Source organism: Balaenoptera acutorostrata, chromosome 8 (assembly GCF_949987535.1).
Source record: "Balaenoptera acutorostrata chromosome 8, mBalAcu1.1, whole genome shotgun sequence".
Taxonomy (NCBI): Eukaryota; Metazoa; Chordata; class Mammalia; order Artiodactyla; family Balaenopteridae; genus Balaenoptera; species Balaenoptera acutorostrata.
Window position 1 is genome coordinate 59,848,010 of NC_080071.1, and position 19,604 is coordinate 59,867,613.

A 19,604-nucleotide genomic window follows, 5' to 3' on the forward strand; every position below is an offset into this window, starting at 1 on the left:
TTATGGGATGAAACAGAAAGTCACACAATTTAATATCATAAATATTGGATACCATGGGGCTTCCCTGGTGGTGCAGTGGTTAAAAATCCACCTGCCAATGCAGGGGACACGGGTTCGAGCCCTGGTCCAGGAAGATCCCACATGCCATGGAGCGGCTAAGCCCGTGCGCCACAACTACTGAGCCTGCGCTCTAGAGCCCATGAGCCACAACTACTGAGCCCACGTGCCATAACTACTGAATCCCGCGCGCCTAGAGCCCGTGCTCCCAACAAGAGAAGCCACCGCAATGAGAAGCCCGCGCACCACAACGAAGGGTAGCCCCCGCTCGCCGCAACCAGAGAAAAACTGTGCGCAGCAACGAAGACCCAACGCGGCCAAAAATAAAATAAATAGAATAAAATAAAATAAATTAATTAAAAAATATATATTGGATACCAATGTAAGAAGGGTTATCCTGGTTATCCAGCTGATACTTTATTAGTAGCCTGAAAATCCCCCTAAGGAAAAAAACAAACAGGAATTCAAATCCACAATGTTAGCATTCAAAGATAACAGCTAATAGTAAAATACACAAAGAGTGTGAAACACCTGGGCTGTCTGTATTACCTTCTGTTCCTTTCTCAAGGAACATCGTATCCTGGTCTACTTAAAAAGGAGAAGCTTTTTTATTTCCTTTTAAAGAAAAACTAGGAGTACAGCTGACCCTTGAACATCACGGGTTTGAACTGCGTGGGTCTACTTATGCGTGGATATTTTTCAACAGTAAACACTACAGTACCACACAGCCCCCAGTTAGTTAAACCTGCGGATGCAGAGGAACTGTGGATATGGAGGGCTGACTGTAAGTTAGGCACAGATTGACCCCCACGTTGTTCAGGGTCAACTTGTTTTTTTTTAGACTACAGGTTGGTCCACTATAGAAAACTTGGAATATATAATAAAAACTAAAGAGGAAAATATTAACCCCATAACTTTAAAATAACAGCCACTAACATTTGATGTGGAGATCATACGTGCATATGCTGCTTTCCCAAGTCTTTGTGGAACAAGGCAGTGTGAAAACATAAATTCATGCATTTACATATGGTATACACCATTTTATACCTCTCTTTTTCACTTATTGATTTTCCCATGTCTTTAAAAATTCTTCCTAAAGTTTTTAATGTCTGCTCATCTATCGTACCACAAACTGACCATTTCCCTACTGGTTTTGGATGTTCACATTACTTCCAATTTTAATTAATAAAAAATATTAATTTATTAAATTAAATACAATTGTAAATAAATACTCTTTCATATTTTGGATTGTTTCTGTAGGAGTGTGTACCAAGTAGAATTATTGGGTTGAAAGCAGTGTTACATAAACTAAGTTCCCCAGAAATCCCTGGATTTGGCAAAAATTTTAAACCTTTTGCATTTTCATTTTTATGACAGTCTAGAAGATAATTTCTATAAGCATATTTTGGATCATCTGAATGACCACTTTATAACTAAGTACTACCACTGACTACACTGCTGAATTTTGGTGAAGATTTTTTGATCAATCACATTCATACCAAGTAAAGACTAAATTATACTGGAGTATACAGAATGAACCAAAAAAGCATTGGAGACTAGCACACAGACATTTAGGTATGCCCAACTAAAAAATAATTGCATTAGAGCATTTACATTGCATGGATTCCCAAGTTTATATGTAATAACTTGCAATAGTCCATTAGGAGTAAGCATAATAGTAAAATTAAATGAACACTTTTTCTATTCCCAATTCCATCAAAAATTTTGATTAGATATTCATTTAATACATATTTCACTATTACTGCATGATAATCTTCAAGTGTACAAAAACAGCTTTATAGAGTCACAAAATTCACTGAAATTAGCATTTGAGGGTTAACATCACAAGTCTTGTGATGATAAAGTTGCATATCTTGATTGTGGTAGTTACACAAGGCTACACATGTGACAGAACTGCACAGACCTAAACACACACACATGCACAAATGGGTGCACATATCAATGGTGAAATCTGAATAAGCTCTCTGGATTATGCCAATGTCAGTCTCCTAGTTTTAACACTGCACTGTGGTATGAGATACTGGCAGGGGGTGGTTGGGAAAGGAATGCTCAGGACTCGCCTCTTACGTTTCTCTGTGGCCTCCTGTGAGGCTACTAAACACCTTTTTTCAACAGGTTAATTATGCAGTTTATTTTTTGCTGGCTTATGCTGTATACAACTTTCCTTAGCCTTTATTAATTAGCTTTTATTAATTCAGATATGCCTCTTGGTTAGGCTGCTGAAGGGCTTCACTGGAGACACTATACAAAGATGTTCGAGATTTAAGAGCATGAGCTTTGGAACCACGCAGATTTGGGTCAAAATCTCTGTGCCCTTTGCTATCTACCTTAGAGGAGCTGTGAGGATCAAATGAGCTGTTTCATGTAAAGGGCCGTGTGTTTGAATCATAATGTTCAATATATAATTAAAAATAACTATCAAATTTAAGTAAAATCCATCAAAATTCTGCTTTTTCCTCTATGATGAACACTGAGATGCTCTTACTCAGAAACATAAAAATCTATTAAAAACAAAAATGCTGGTACTCCTGCTTTATTATCGGGCAATTTGAGACTACTACTGAGTAGTCTGCCTAAGGCATAACCCAATACTGGCAACTATTATTACTACTATTTCTCTCAATCCTGCAAACTAAGTAAGGACTTTAGTATCACCATTAAAACCTAGTATGGCATATCTTAAAATATATAGAGTTTTTTGAAAAAGAAACTATAGTTTTCATTCTTACCTTGCGTTAGGGGTAAGGCTTCGTAAGACATGAGTTAGGGAACTAAGTGGTAGTGATCCAGATTGTTTAACCAGAAGAGAATTCTCATAGGAGGTTTCTTCAGTATAATGACTATATGTAGTAGTTTCATACCAGAGCCAGTTATAAAGACTCTGCTTTGCATGATCCCACACTAGAGTACATGATCAAAGAAAACAAGAATTACTAATTATTTTCATATTGTCTTGTTACTAGATTCCACTCTAGGAAAGAACAAGAAAGCATTAAATAAAAAGTGAATCCTGAAAATTTTCATTTTTGCTATTTCCCCATCCAAATCAGTACCTCACAATCTAATTTCACTGTCAATCAACATCTGAATCTTTATTTGTATATTAAATACAAGTTAAAATATATTAGCACTACCAAGGCATTCTTTTATTAAAAATTTTAATAATTTAACATTTTGTTTTATAGGATGATCACAATGTCTGAATTAAATACATAAAATAAATGTTGCAATTCCACAAAGAAGAGTAGAAAGAAACCAAAATAATAGTTGGGTCTCTTCTCCTTCATGAAACTTTAGCTGTAAAACACACCCTTTACTATCTAAATTTTTATTTCCAAGAATTATGTTCTAAATCAGATTGAGGACACCTGTATTTTCGGCAACTATGTCTTTAAACACGCAACAAAGGAAAAGCATACTTAAAAACAATAAAAATGCTGTGACAACATTAAGAAAATTAATTTTCAAAGACTGATATCTCAAGAAGGAAAAATAGTAATATTTAACTTACTGAGAGGAGCGTTGAGGTGATCAATAGATGCTATAAGGTATATATTACGTAAAGATGACAACTGTCCAATAATCTGCTGGCTTTTGTCTCCTCTCAACATTTGGCTATCCAAATTGTGGATAAGAAGAAAGAGTTCTAAAGAAGACTCTAAAAGGAAAGAGAATGCAATTATTATTTTCAGTGAGTACTTGTGAAGCCCCCTACCACATGCAAGGACTGTATTAAAGAATATATCAAAGTAGCACAGGACAAAAGAACTATTGCTTAGGGGAATGCAATTTATTTGAGAAGCCATGTCAGTCACTCATAAAACAGGCAAGACGTTATTATAGTCTTAAAAAAAAAAAAGAAATTCATTGGAAATCAGTAGACACTGGAGCAGTTAGAGACTTAACTGGAATGGTTAACACTTGAATCAGACCATGAAGAAACCAGTTTTAATACGGCATAGGAAATAAGGCAAGATACATATTGGATTGGAGGTGAATCTGTGCATGTTGAATTGCAAGGTGGGATAAAGGAGGGAGTGGTCCCCTCCTCCAAAAAAAAGAGTTCTCATTAAGCATTAAGAGAGAATATAGAAAACTCTGGTTATCACAAAAGCCAAGAGACAAAAGAAGAGAAGGGGAGAGGCTTAGGATATTGCCCAAAGCATGAGGAAGGTCAGAGAAGTAAAATATCATAAAAGCCAGTGAAGGAAGAATTTGGATGATGGAGATGTCAACACCATCAAATACTGGAGAGATCAAGATAAACAAAGGGTGAGGCAAGGTCAGTGTTTTTAGTATGAAAAAAATTACAGGTGATCTTTAAGCATACAATTCAGGTAGCACAGAGGCAAGAAATTAAGAAGGAAACAAGTAAAAAGTAGAAGGCAGGACATGTCTTCAAAAACTCTCAAATCATATTGAAATAGGGAAATAAAATAGAGTGAAAGGGCAGTAGAATCAGGTAAATATTTTTCTTAAGATGGAAGAAGTTCTATACATGTTTAAAAGCCATTGCTAAGTCCCTCAGGAGCTGGTAAGAAATGGGACGTTGGCATTTATGACAAAAGATGAGCCTTTTAAAGAGAATAAGTACATTTCTCTTCCACTGGGGATAGAGGGACAAGAGAGACAATATAGTGACAAAGATTCTGAGATGACACATTTTTGAAAGTCCAAGGTTCCTTAAATTCTAGAAGTCACCATAGTCAGTATTTAAATTATATGTAAACAAACATAATTATTATATTACATATGTAATATACAATTATAATTTATATAATTCATAATTATAAGATTTATATCTATGTAAAAACATTTATATGATTTATATAATTATAAATTATTTAATACAAATATAAATTATATTTAGATAATACAGATTATATAATATATAAATATTTATTATAATATGGATTATATATAATAGAGTAACTACATATAAATATATATAAAAAATGACTCAGGCACCTATTTTAGTGAGTGTACAAACAATATCAAAATCATCCATTAAATCATTAAGCATAACCAATTACTCCATTTAATTGTTAAGCAATGACTAAATGACAATTGTTAGACCCTAAATAATTTTATTTTTAATTTTCTGAAATGCTCATATAACAAAAACATTCACACCAAAAGAACAAACAAATGTTTTTCTCCCCATTTCTCAGATTTTAGTATATGAAATTATTCAAATGCATTGATATTTACTCAGGATAAAGATAAGAATGCTTTATAAACATATTAAACAATATAAAACTATCGGACATAGAGGTACCAATTAACTGGAAACACTTTACACTGGCCAAACAAAACTTGAAAATTATCCTGAAATAAAAGGTTTTGGGGGACAAAAAAAGAGGCTTTGGCTATATAAATTCAAGGTAGCAGGAGTAATTCTTTCCTGTTAGGTAAGTGAAGTTCACAGAAAAAGTTCACAGAATAAGACAGGACAAATTATTTTAAAGAAATCAAAATCAAATCAGCATTGAGAGAAGTGTCATTATTAAAACAATCCTCAATTTTATGTGTACTAGTACACAAATAAGTGTACGCTTAGCTTCACCCTAAAACTACAGAGCATCTCCTTCACGTTACCTTCTTTAAATTTGTTTATTATCCAGTCTAGCTGATCCACCACACTGCGGAAAGTACCCATATGATTAAGGACTTCTTCTGTTATAGAATTCAGGATCTATGTCATAAAAGTGCAAGAAGTACATCAGTTATAACTTATTCTGTCATGCAGGATAAATACAACTAGCAAACCAATCCTTTTTTTTTATAAGTTAAAAATAAATTTGGATTTCCCACTAAGTCTGAAAAATCACTTCAAAAATTCTACTGGTACTTAAGTACATCTAATTCATTTCTTTGCATAAGTTATCGCTAAAAGGAAACAGGGAAGAATAGCAAAGTTGTAAAGATAACATAAGCAGGCAGTAAAAACAAAACAAAACAAAAAACTAACAATATGAGAAATATTAGAAAACTATAGATTTATCAAATGAAAGAGGACCCAAACATTAAGGACACTTCTAAAAAGGAATATTACATTGGTTAATATCCAGAACTCAAAAGGTTTAAATTTATTTCCAAATGATGAAGAGATATGAGCATCTGGAGTAAAAATGATCAAAGAACTATAAACCATTCTTATATTTTTATTATTTTTAGAGCACTAAAGTGACATAAAAGCATAATAAAATTGAAGTCCCTCATAATCCTATCCTTGAGAGAAGTACTGTTGGTATTCAATGTAGTAAACAAAGCTAACATTTCCCTAAGATTTAATACATTATCAGCTACCAAATAGGAAATTCAAGGATGGGGATTCAAAGCTAGAACCCTCTGAGTCCAAACACATGATCTTAAGCACTGTGCAATCTTACTAGTGTGAAAACTATTGCAATAAAAACAAAAACTGAATGCTCCAGAATATGAAATAGCATCCTCATTAACATGGGGATATGGATTGGCAGGGGATATGATGTTTTTCCTTTTAACATTTTTAAAACTTACTGATTTCACACTGATTCCAGGAAAGAAGCCATTGATGACAACATGAATGCAATCTTGCAGCATGGTGGTTCGAAATCTTTCCAGTAAATCTCTCTTAGAACCCAAACCATAAAGCACAATGTTGAACCCCAGGCTGTAATAAAAACAGCACTCATGAAATTAAAGTTCAGTACTTCTTATTGCCAATTTTATAATCAACCAGTTTCCTTAATTTAAGCTTATAAAGAATACAGGAAGAAATGGCATGGCTAAATAACTGTATTGATTCCCAACTTATATAAAGCAAAAGCACAGTTTTTTTATCTGTACACCAAGCTTGCAGTTCCAACTTTCTCTCAAGCTCCTACTACCTTTCAAGTAATAAGAGGCAAGGGAGAACATGGCACTAGGTACAAGACACTAAGAAGTCTTGTAGGCTGAAGCAGAGTTTTAACTGATAGATTAAACTGGAAAAGTAATCAGGGGCCAGGTCACAAAGGTGTTGTTAAATCAACTAAGACATGAATTGGATTTTATTCCAAGGAACATGAGCATTTAAAAGTAAATAGTCAGGTGTTAAGTGAAAGGTTTTAATAGGAAAGTTAACATGATCTTTTTAGAAGATTACATTGACTGAGTGGGGGAATGGATAGGAAGGAGGGTAAAACCACCAAAGACTATGGACTTGAATTAGGTGTCATGGAGACAAATGTGTCAAGAGCTTTATACGTCAAATCGGTTAGATTTGGAGAGTGATTAGACACGGAAGGTTAAGTGAAAGGGACTACTAAGAATAGCTCAGTTTTTTGGCATAGACTACATGAATGGGGTGCATCCACTATGCAGGGTAGCTGGGGCAGGTGGGATTGAGGGATTTAAGATAAGTTAAATTTTATGTATATTGAATTATTTACAGGACATCCACATGGACACTTCCAATATACATTCACATCTGCTGCTGAGGAGTGAGATCTGGCTGGGCTGGAGATATAGTTATGGCAGTTATTCACATACAAAAAGCAACTGAAGCCAAGGGAGTAAATGAGACAACCCAGAACACCAAGCACTAGGGGTCAGGCTAAAATTCAACTCCATGATTTTTTAACGGAGGTCAATCAGAAACAGTATTTATGTGATGCTCTGTAGCAAGGCAGGATAGCCTGGAAATAGAAAAGAAAAGAGATAACCCCCAAAGGCAGAGATTAGCAAGATAGAAGCAGCAGAAAAAAAGAAGCAAGGGAGTTCAGAGAGCTAGCAATTCTACTAAAGTAGCTGACTATGAGGTCTAGGCTGGGAAGCAAAGCAAATCAAGTTATCAAAGTTGACATACGGGAAGAAAGAAGAATCGGTGGACTGGGGGATGGGATCAGAGTGAAGATCTGCCTTATAAATTCAAAATGAACAGATCCATAAATAGTTATTGAGAGAAGGTGAGGTCCTAACAGGGAAGATAATTATTTTCTTACTAGCATACTCCTTTGATTTATTATTGGCAAAGAAAACCAGGATCAATTGAGGAAAATTGTGGCAATTTTTACGTTCTTACTGCACCATTCACATTTTAGCATACACTTTAAGCACTTCGTTATACTAAGGTCCTTTTAAATACGAATATAAAATTAATTATAGAAAAAAATTACTATGTTTTAATCTTTATCATTCTTCTAGGTGTTTTAATGGAAATTTAAATTTAACCTGAGGTATTTGAAAAATGATAAAATTTTAAAAATATTCTAAGAAACAATTTTAAAATGGTAAAATAATGTTTAGAGAACAGATCTCATGAAATTCTGAAGGTCTACAGTACATGTAAACAGAATGAGATTGAAAGAAAAATATATATTCTTTCATTTTAGAAACTCTGAATTAAAAAAACTGAATTAAAATCTAACTGATATATTTATCAATCTTGACAAATTATATTTTCAAATATTTTTTTAAGTAATAATTCATAATTCTAAGAAAGGCTATTTTACACAATAGCTTTCAAGTCTGATTAAACTTAGAAAAGACAAATTTCTTGAAAATTGGAATTTCTGAGAAGAGTCATATAATAATATGACATTTCTACATCTGGGTCATAAAATTGGGAAAACACCTGTTTTTTCAAATTTTTACATATAAATAAAAATACATATCAAGTTCATTGCAAAAAGAAAATTAAATGTCAAACTGCTTTGATTTTAACATAGATATGTAAATATATATTATTCTTTATTTTACAAAGGTTTACAATGATAATAGTACTTACTGTAACTGCAACATCCATTTATGAAATAACTGTTCATATTGTTGATTTAGTTGTTTAAATTCAGCAGAAAAGGAAGGAGAAACCTTGCTCAATAAGTTATGCAAAGTTTGCTTTAAAAAAAAAAGGAAGAGGGAGGGAAGAAAATCACTCTCAATCCACATACATCACATCAATCCACACTAAAAATACTTCCTTAGAGGTAGAGGTTAGAAGAGGCCATCAGTGGAAATATTACTTTAATCAGGTTTGGCAATGAGTGCATCTACTGAGAATACACATAATATTTCAATATTTCTTTCTTAAAACGTTTTATACATTCTTTAAGTACAAATATGTAAAACAGTAATTTGCTACATTTTCTCTAGAACCATTTACATGACTATAAATTCCAAATATCAATATAAGTCTTTAATTTCTAAAAAAATTGTTACCATAAGGAGACGATTAAACCTGCCTCCCAGCTTTGACAACAAATCCACACTCTTTTAAAAACCTATGGATTTGAAAAAATGTAAAAGCTTAAGGTAACAGTTCAATATTAATTCTCAGAAAACAGTCAAGTTTCTTTATAATTTACCATTATCATTAGTAAAATTCACTGCTCCTCTTTAAAAGCTGTTTCTAACAAATCCTTTATCTTTGGTAAGTACGGCAAAGTTTTTAAAACAATAATGGAAAAATAAACTGAGGAAGATACATTGCTCTGCACCCAAAACTTGGAAATTCATGCTAGTGACTCAAACACAGCTCACTTCTTGAAATGAAAACTCTAGTAAAAAGCTGTATATGCATTTTTACCCTGGCACTACTGTGTTTTCATGATTCTATCCTTTAAGTAAAATATTTTTTTAATACTGAAGACTAAAGCAGCAACCAAGATTCCAGGCACTCTAGCCTATACAGTTTTTATTCATCCATATACGTAAAGAGAAACAGGACAAATTCTAAGTAAAACTGTAAAGTAGTAGCTTTACAAAATTTCTCTCTCCATCTGATGTTTTTTTTCCTAACGTCTAGGGCCCTGAAAAGCAGATAAAGCACTAGTGTCATTTTCAGTAGTTACTTATACTGGATTATCAGAGCATACTCACACTTAGTGTGAACTCTGAAATGTTATGTCACCTATTCACCTTCATTTCAAACTTTAGTATCTGTGCAGAATTACATTATTGGCCCTAATACTCGCCCCTTCTCCTATCCGCACCCTTTGCCATGTGACTTTGCAATCCCTCCCACTAAACGGGTGGAGTCTAGTCCCCTGTTCTGTGACTTTGTTTTCAGCCATGTGATTTACTGTGGCCACTAGAATGAGGCAGAAGTGACACTGAGAAAGTTTGAGCCCAGGCTTTAGGAGGTTTTTTGTTTTTCTACTTCTTCTGTCTCTGACATTGTTATGAGAAGAACATGCCTCTGCTAGCTTTCCAAGGAGGTCCAACAAGGAAGACAGACATGTGGAGCAAATCCTAGATCAGCCAACTCCCAGGTGACCCGCAGACATGAGAAATAAATGCTTATTGACACATGTTACTATGACTGTATCTGTCAGCTATGTCCACAATTAATGAAAGACCTTCCTTTCTTCACTATCAGTAACAGGTGTTTCTTTCATCCTCCAACATGTCTTTTTGTCTCTAGGTCCTATGAAGTCCTACTTTGACCCTAGATCCACTTCTCCTTCCCCCATGTTGCTTATATAAAAATACATGCACTAAGGAAGAAGCAAGAGGAACTACAATCCTGCAGCCTGTGGAACAAAAAACACATTCGCAGAAAGATAGACAAGATGAAAAGGCAGAGGGCTATGTACCAGATGAAGGAACAAGATAAAACCCCAGAAAAACAACTAAATGAAGAGGAGATAGGCAATCTTCCAGAAAAAGTATTCAGAATAATGATAGTGAAGATGATCCAGGACCTCGGAAAAAGAATGGAGGCAAAGATCGAGAAGATGCAAGAAATGTTTAACAAAGATCTAGAAAAATTAAAGAACAAACAAACAGAGATGAACAATACAATAACTGAAATGAAAACTACACTAGAAGGAATTAATAGCAGAATAACTAAGGCAGAAGAACAGACAAGTGACCTGGAAGACAGAATGGTGGAATTCACTGCTGCGGAACAGAATAAAGAAAAAAGAATGAAAAGAAATGAAGACAGCCTAAGAGACCTCTGGGTAAAACGCAACAACATTCGCATTATAGGGGTCCCAGAAGGAGAAGAGAAAGAGAGAAAGGATCCGAGAAAATATTTGAAGAGGTTATAGTCAAAAACTTCCCTAACATGGGAAAGGAAATAGCCACCCAAGTCCAGGAAGCGCAGAGAGTCCTATAGAGGATAAACCCAAGGAGAAACACGCTGAGACACATAGTAATCAAACTGGCAAAAATTAAAGACAAAGAAAAATTATTGAAAGCAGCAAGGGAAAAACGACAAATAACATACAAGGGAACTCCCATAAGGTTACCAGCTGATTTCTCAGCAGAAACTCTACAAGCCAGAAGGGAGTGGCATGATATACTTAAGTGATGAAAGGGAAGAACCTACAACCAAGATTACTCTACCCAGCAAGGATCTCATTCAGATTCGATGGAGAAATCAAAAGCTTTACATACAAGCAAAAGCTAAGAGAATTCAGCACCACCAAACCAGCTCTACAACAAATGCTAAAGGAACTTCTCTAAGTGGGAAACACAAGAGAAGAAAAGGACCTAACAATTAAGAAAATGGTAATAGGAACATACACATAGATAATTACCTTAAACGTGAATGGATTAAATGCTCCAACCAAAAGATACAGGCTTGCTGAATGGATACAAAAACAAGACCCATATATATGCTGTCTACAAGAGACCCACTTCAGACCTAGGGACACATTCAGACTGAAAGTGAGGGGATGGAAAAAGATATTCCATGCAAATGGAAATCAAAAGAAAGCTGGAGTAGCAATACTCGTATCTGATAAAATAGACTTTAAAATAAAGACTGTTACAAGAGATAAGGAAGGACACTACCTAATGATCAAAGGATCAATCCAAAAAGAAGATATAACAATTATAAATGTTTATGCACCCAACATAGGAGCACCTCAATACATAAGGCAAATGCTAACAACCATGAAAGGAGAAATCAACAGTAACACAATAATAGTTGGGGACTTTAACACCCCACTTACACCAATGGACAGATCATCCAAACAGAAAATAAATAAGGAAACACAAGCTTTAAATGACACAATAGACCAGGTAAATTTAATTGATATTTACAGAACATTCCACCTAAAAGTAGCAGAATACACTTTCTTCTCAAGTGCACACGGAACATTCTCCAGGATAGATCACATCTTGGGTCACAAATCAAGCCTCAGTAAATTTAAGAAAACTGAAATCATAGCAAGCATCTTTTCTGACCACAACATTATGAGATTAGAAATCAATTACGGGGAAAAAAAAAATAAAAAACACAAACACATGGAGGCTAAACAATACACTACTAAATAACCAAGAGATCACTGAAGAAATCAAAGAGGAAATCAAAAAGTACCTAGAGACAGGGCTTCCCTGGTGGCACAGTGGTTAAGAATCTGCCTGCCTATGGAGGGGACACGGGTTCGAGCCCTGGTCGGGGAAGATCCCACATGCCGCGGAGCAACTAAGCCCGTGAGCCACAACTACTGAAGCCTACATGCCTGGAGTCCGTGCTCTGCAACAAGAGAAGCCACCGCAACACGACGAAGAGCAGCCCCCGCTCGCCACAACTAGAGAAAGCCCGCGCGCAGGAACGAAGATCCAACGCAGCCAAAAATAAATAAATAAAATAAGTAAATTTATTAAAAAAAAAAAAAAAAGAGTACCTAGAGACAAATGGCAATGAAAACACAAAGATCCAAAACCTATGGGATGCAGCAAAAGCAGTTCTAAGAGGGAAGTTTATAGCTATACAAGCCTACCTAAAGAAACAAGAAAAATCTCAAATAAACAATCTAACCTTACACCTAAAGGAACTAGAGAAAGAAGAACAAACAAAACCCAAAGTTAGCAGAAGGAAAGAAATCATAAAGAATAGAGTAGAAATAAATGAAATAGAAACAAAGAAAGCAATAGCAAACATCAATAAAACTAAACACTGGTTCTTTGAGAAAATAAACAAAATTGATAAACCATTAGCCAGACTCATCAAGAAAAACAGGGGGGCTTCCCTGGTGGCGCAGTGGTTGAGAATCTGCCTGCTAATGCAGGAGACACGGGTTCGAGCCCTGGTCTGGGAAGATCCCACATGCCACGGAGCGGCTGGGCCCGTGAGCCACAGCTGCTGAGCCTGCGCGTCTGGAGCCTGTGCCCCGCAACGGGAGGGGCCGCGATAGTGAAAGGCCCGCGCACCGCGATGAAGAGCGGTCCCCGCACCGCGATGAAGAGTGGCCCCCACTTGCCGCAACTAGAGAAAGCCCTCGCACGAACCGAAGACCCAGCACAGCCAAAAAATAAATAAATTAATTAATTAAATAAATAAATTTAAAAAAAAAAAAAAAAGAAAAACAGGGATTGGACTCAAATCAATAAAATTAGAAATGAAAAAGGAGAAGTTACAACAGACACCGCAGAAATACAAAGCATCCTAAGAGACTACTACAAGCAACTCTATGCCAATAAAATGGACAACCTGGAAGAAATGGACAAATTCTTAGAAAGGGATAAGCTTCCAAGACTGAACCAGGAAGAAACAGAAAATATGAACAGACCAATCACAAGTCATGAAATTGAAACTGTGATTAAAAATGTTCCAACAAACAAAAGTGCAGGACCAGATGGCTTCACAGGTGAATTCTATCAAACATTTAGAGAAGAGCTAACACCCATCCTTCTCAAACTCCTCCAAAAAATTGCAGAGGAAGGAACACTCCCAAACTCATTCTACCAGGCCACCGTCATCCTGATACCAAAACCAGACAAAGATACTATAAAAAAAGAAAATTACAGACCAATATCACTGATGAATATAGATGCAAAAATCCTCAACAAAATACTAGCAAACAGAATCCAACAACACATTAAAAGGATCATACACCATGATCAAGTGGGATTTATCCCAGGGATGCAAGGATTCTTCAATATATGCAAATCAATCAATGTGATACAACATATTAACAAATTGAAGAATAAAAACCACATGATCATCTCAATAGATGCAGAAAAAGCTTTTGACAAAATTCAACACCCATTTATGATAAAAACTCTCCAGAGAGTGGGCAGAGAGGGAACCTACCTCAACATAATAAAAGCCATATATGACAAACCCACAGCAAACATCATTCTCAATGGTGAAAAACTTAAAGTATTCCTAAGATCAGGAACAAGACAAGGATGTCCACTCTCACCACTATTATTCAACATAGCTTTGGAAGTCTGAGCCATGGCAATCAGAGAAGAAAAAAGAAATAAAAGGAATACAAATTGGAAAAGAAGAAGCAAAACTGTCACTGTTTGCAGATGACACTATACACAAAGAATCCTAAAGATGCCACCAGAAAACTACTAGAGCTGATCAATGAATTTGGTAAAGTTGCAGGATACTAAATTAATGCACAGAAATCTCTTGCATTCCTATACACTAATGATGAAAAATCTGAAAGAGAAATTAAGGAAACACTTCCATTTACCATTGCAACAAAAAGAATAAAATACCTAGGAATAAACCTACTGAGGGAGACAAGAGACCTGTATGCAGAAAAGTATATGACACTGTTGAAAGAAATTAAAGATGATACCAACAGATGGAGAGATATACCATGTTCTTGGATTGGAAGACTCAACATTGTGAAAATGATTATACTACCCAAAGCAATCTACAGATTCAATGCAATCCCTATCAAATTACCAATGGCGCTTTTTACAGAACTAGAGCAAAAAATCTTAAAATTTGTATGGAGACACAAAGGACCCCGAAGAGCCAAAGCAGTCTTGAGGGAAAAAAATGGAGCTGGAGGAATCAGACTCCCTGACTTCAGACTATACTACAAAGCTACAGTAATCAAGACAATATGGTACTGGCACAAAAACAGAAATATAGATCAATGGAACAGGATAGAAAACCCAGAGATAAACCCACGCACCTATGGTCAACTAATCTATGACAAAGGAGGCAAGGATATACAATGTAGAAAAGACAGTCTCTTCAATAAGTGGTGCTGGGAAAACTGGACAGCTATGTGTAAAAGAATGAAATTAGAACACTCCCTAACACCATACACAAAAGTAAACTCAAAATGGATTAAAGACCTAAATGTAAGACCGGACACTCTAAAACTCTTAGAGGAAAACATAGGAAGAACTCTCTTTGACATAAATCACAGCAAGATCTTGTTTGATCCACCTCCTAGAATAATGGAAATAAAAACAAAAATAAACAAATGGGACCTAATGAAACTTAAAAGCTTTTTCAAAGCAAAGGAAACTACAAACAAGACAAAGAGACAACCCTCAGAATGGGAGAAAATATTTGCAAATGAATCAACGGACAAAGGATTAATCTCCAAAATATATAAACAGCTCATGCAGCTCAATATTTAAAAACAAACACCCATCAACAGACGAATGGATAAAGAAGTTGTGGTACATATATACAATGGAATATTACTCAGCCATAAAAAGGAACGAAATTGAGTCATTTGTTGAGACGTGGATGGATCTAGAGACTGTCATACAGAGTGAAGTAAGTCAGAAAGAGAAAAACAAATATCGTATATTAATGCATGTATGTGGAACCTAGAAAAATGGTACAGATGAGCCAGTTTGCAGGGCAGAAGTTGAGACACAGATGTAGAGAATGGACATATGGACACCAAGGGGGGAAAACTGCGGTGAGGTGGGGATGGTGGTGTGCTGAATTGGGCGATTGGGATTGACATGTATACACTGATGTGTATAAAACTGATGCCTAATAAGAACCTGCAGTATAAAAAAACAAACAAAACAACTAATACTAAACTTTCATTGGGTTATTTGTATGGAAATATGTTAATATAAATGTTTCAGACATTACATGAAATTTCTAAAAATCTTGTATTTGTATGGAAATATGTTAATATAAATGTTTCAGACATTACATAAAAAAAATAAAAAATAAAAAATAAAAAAATAAAAAAATAAAAATAAAAACAAACAACCCAATCCAAAAATGGGTAGAAGACCTAAACAGACATTTCTCCAAAGAGGACATACAGATGGCCAAGAAGCACATGAAAAGCTGCTCAACATCACTAATTATTAGAGAAATGTAAATCAAAACTACAATGAGGTATCACCTCACTCCTGTTAGAATGGGCATCATCAGAAAATCTACACACAACAAATGCTGGACAGGGTGTGGAGAAAAGGGAACTCTCTTGCACTGTTGGTGGGCATGTAAATTGATACAGCCACTATGGAGAACAGTATGCAGGTTCCTTAAAAAACTAAAAATAGAATTACCATATGATCCAGCAATCCCACTGCTGGGCATATACCCAGAGAAAACCATAATTCAAAAAGACACAAGCACCCCAATATTCACTGCAGCACTATTTACAATAGCCAGGTCATGGAAGCAACCTAAATGCCCATCAACAGACAAATGGATAAAGAAGATGTGGTACATATATACAATGGAATATTACTCAGCCATAAAAAGGAACCAAATTGGGTCATTTGTAGAGATGTGGATGAATCTAGAGACTGTTATATGGAGTGAAGTAAGTCAGAAAGAGAAAAACAAATATCATATATTAACACATATATGTGGAACCTAGAAAAATGGTACAGATGAACCGGTTTGCAGTGCAGAAATAGAGACACAGATGTAGAGAACAAACGTATGGACACCAAGGGGGAAAGCGGTGGCGGGTGGGTGTGGGTGTGGGTGTGGGTGTGGTGGGATGAACTGGGAGATTGGGATTGACATGTATACATTGATGTGTATAAAACTGATGACTATTAAGAACCTGCTGTATATAAAAAAAAAAAAATACATGCACTACGCAGATGTTAGTGCCATCTCTTTCTTGAACAGCTTGGTTTCTTGACACATGTTTTCAGCTAGTCTCTGATCTGAGTTGCAATACCTATGAGACAGGTGGAAACAAACAAACAAAACAGAAAAAACCAAAAACCCACAACCACACAGCACCATGTCATCCAAGCCATAGAGGTTTACCCTATGGTAAACCTCTCTTCTCTCTTTTCTATAGCTGGAAAACTGTCAAAAGCCCTGTATACCTTAGGAAATTGCACTGAATTCCTATTTCAGATAAAATCTTGATTCTCTCTGAGTCAATAACAATCTCTTCGTGACTTAAATTATCAAGCCAGTTTCTTTTTTTTCTTTTTGGCTGCATGGCTTGTGGGATCTCAGTTCCCTGACCAGGGATTGAACCCATGCCCCCTGCAGTGGAAGCACAGAGTCCTAACCAAGGATCACCAGGGAAGTCCCTCAAGCCCAGTTTCTAATGAAAGATTTTCTTATTCAGATGGTTCTTTGTCCTCTCTTAGTGAGGTATCTGTCAAAGCCCTGAGTCTAACTGTATGGTATTTTTTTATAAAACGAGACACTGGGGCTTCCCTGGTGGCGCAGTGGTTGAGAATCTGCCTGCTAATGCAGGAGACACGGGTTCGAGCCCTGGTCTGGGAAGATCCCACATGCCACGGAGCAGCTGGGCCCGTGAGCCACAGCTGCTGAGCCTGCGCGTCTGGAGCCTGTGCCCCGCAACGGGAGGGGCCGCGATAGTGAAAGGCCCGCGCACCGCGATGAAGAGCGGTCCCCGCACCGCGATGAAGAGTGGCCCCCACTTGCCGCAACTAGAGAAAGCCCTCGCACGAACCGAAGACCCAGCACAGCCAAAAAAAAAAAAAAAAAAAAAATTAAATGAATAAATAAATAAATAAATAAAATAAATTAAAAAAAAAAAAAAGAGTGAGCAAATAAAAAATGCAATTAAAATTATAAAAAAAAAAAAAACAAAAAAAAAAAAACGAGACACTGGAACCATAGTATATAGCAACCTTGTTACCTTACTGCAATGGGCAGGCTTTCCATAATAGCAAGAAGCAGAATATCCTCTGCTTTTTGCAAGGTTTTTAACTGAGAGTCAGGTCAGTCTTTGTTTTATGACCAGTGTGAGGTTCAATGAATATGTGGGTTAAACTGATAACAGAGATTAATGGTACATGGATATCAAAGAAACTATGACCCTGCGCAGGGAACTATATTCAAAATCCTGTGATACATATATACAATGGAATATTACTCAGCCATAAAAAGGAACGAAACTGAGTTATTTGTAGTGAGGTGGATGGACCTAGAGACTGTCATACAGAGTGAATAAGTCAGAAAGAGAAAAACAAATACTGTGTGCTAACACATATACATGGAATCTAAAAAAAAAAAAAGAAAAAAAAAAGAAAATGGTCAGAAGAACGTAGGGGCAAGACAGGAATAAAGATGCAGACCTACTAGAGAATGGACTTGAGGATACGGGGAGGGGGAAGGATAAGCTGGGACAAAGTGAGAGAGTGGCATGGACATATATACACTACCAAACATAAAATAGCTAGCTAGTGGGAAGCAGCCACATAGCACAGGGAGATCAGCTGGGTGCTTTGTGACCACCTAGAGGGGTGGGATAGGGAGGGTGGGAGGCAGGGAGATGCAAGAGGGAAGAGATATGGGGACATATGTATATGTATAACTGATTCACTTTGTTATAAAGCAGAAACTGACACACCATTGTAAAGCAATTATACTCCAATAAAGATGTTAAAAAAAATCCTGTGATAAACCATAACGGAAAAGAATATGAAAAAATATATATACAGGTATAACTGAATCACTTTGCTGTACAGTAGAAATTAATACAACATTGTAAAACAACTATACTTCAATAAATTAAAAAAAAGAAACTGTGACCCTGATGATTATAAATCCTGAAGAAACAATAAATAAGAGAAAAATATATAATTATATATGTATAATTAGAGTATGTCAAACAATTCTAATCCAATGAACCAGTTACCATTTACATAATAAAATACGCAATAGTGATGTCACACTAATTTGTGTTTCATCTGATCAGGATAGTATTCTGCTATGTACACTTACTCTTCAGATTTGCTGCTTATGTACTATATTTTTCAGCTCACAATAAGAACAATTTACAAATAACACTCCTTGCAACATACCTGATCCAGTTTAGCCCTCTTTAGTTTCTGCAGTGTTCTATCAGAGGTTAAAACTTTTGAACTGCTGTGGGCTTCAAAATATTCTTCTACTAAGTCACTCTGAAAGTGGACAAAGCAAAGTGAGTTCTTAGGTTCAGATATTTGTTTTATATGAGGACTAGACAGTAATATTAGCATAAACAGGATATGTGAAATTCTTTACTTGGCAGTCAGTATTTTCTTTTTGAAGCAACAACACAGACTAAGGACCAAGCAAATTTAATTCCAGTAGTAAAACTGAGTAACTCTTAGGATCATAAAAGTTGAAGAAAATCACTAGATTGAAGTAGTCTGCCCAAAAACGATTCCTAAATTCCAACATACAATTCCCACTTAGACTGGGAAAAAAAAAGGGTTTTACACATCAGGACCTTTGTTTTGCCTCACACACTCCTAGCAAATCCTTTAATTAGTACAGTTGAAGGACTGTGGAAATGAGAAAGACATCAACAGCAAGGTAAAAAAAGACTTGCCTACTATTCCAGTAAAATGACTCACCACGTGTTCTACTGATTTGGGGCACGACT

The 19,604-nt window shown here is 35.8% G+C and overlaps 1 protein-coding gene across 1 annotated transcript in view; it reads right to left on the bottom strand.

Annotated features, from left to right (window-relative positions):
- ORC2 (origin recognition complex subunit 2) overlaps positions 1-19,604 on the bottom strand; it is a 51,200-nt gene that overhangs the window by 4,105 nt on the left and 27,491 nt on the right. The window contains exons 10-16 of the mRNA XM_007190498.2: positions 19,039-19,137; positions 8,831-8,940; positions 6,601-6,733; positions 5,677-5,773; positions 3,590-3,736; positions 2,808-2,979; positions 436-497 (exon numbers count right to left, since the gene is read on the bottom strand). Of these exons, the coding sequence (XP_007190560.1) occupies positions 436-497; positions 2,808-2,979; positions 3,590-3,736; positions 5,677-5,773; positions 6,601-6,733; positions 8,831-8,940; positions 19,039-19,137 (820 nt within the window). The remainder of the gene's footprint in view (positions 1-435; positions 498-2,807; positions 2,980-3,589; positions 3,737-5,676; positions 5,774-6,600; positions 6,734-8,830; positions 8,941-19,038; positions 19,138-19,604) is intronic.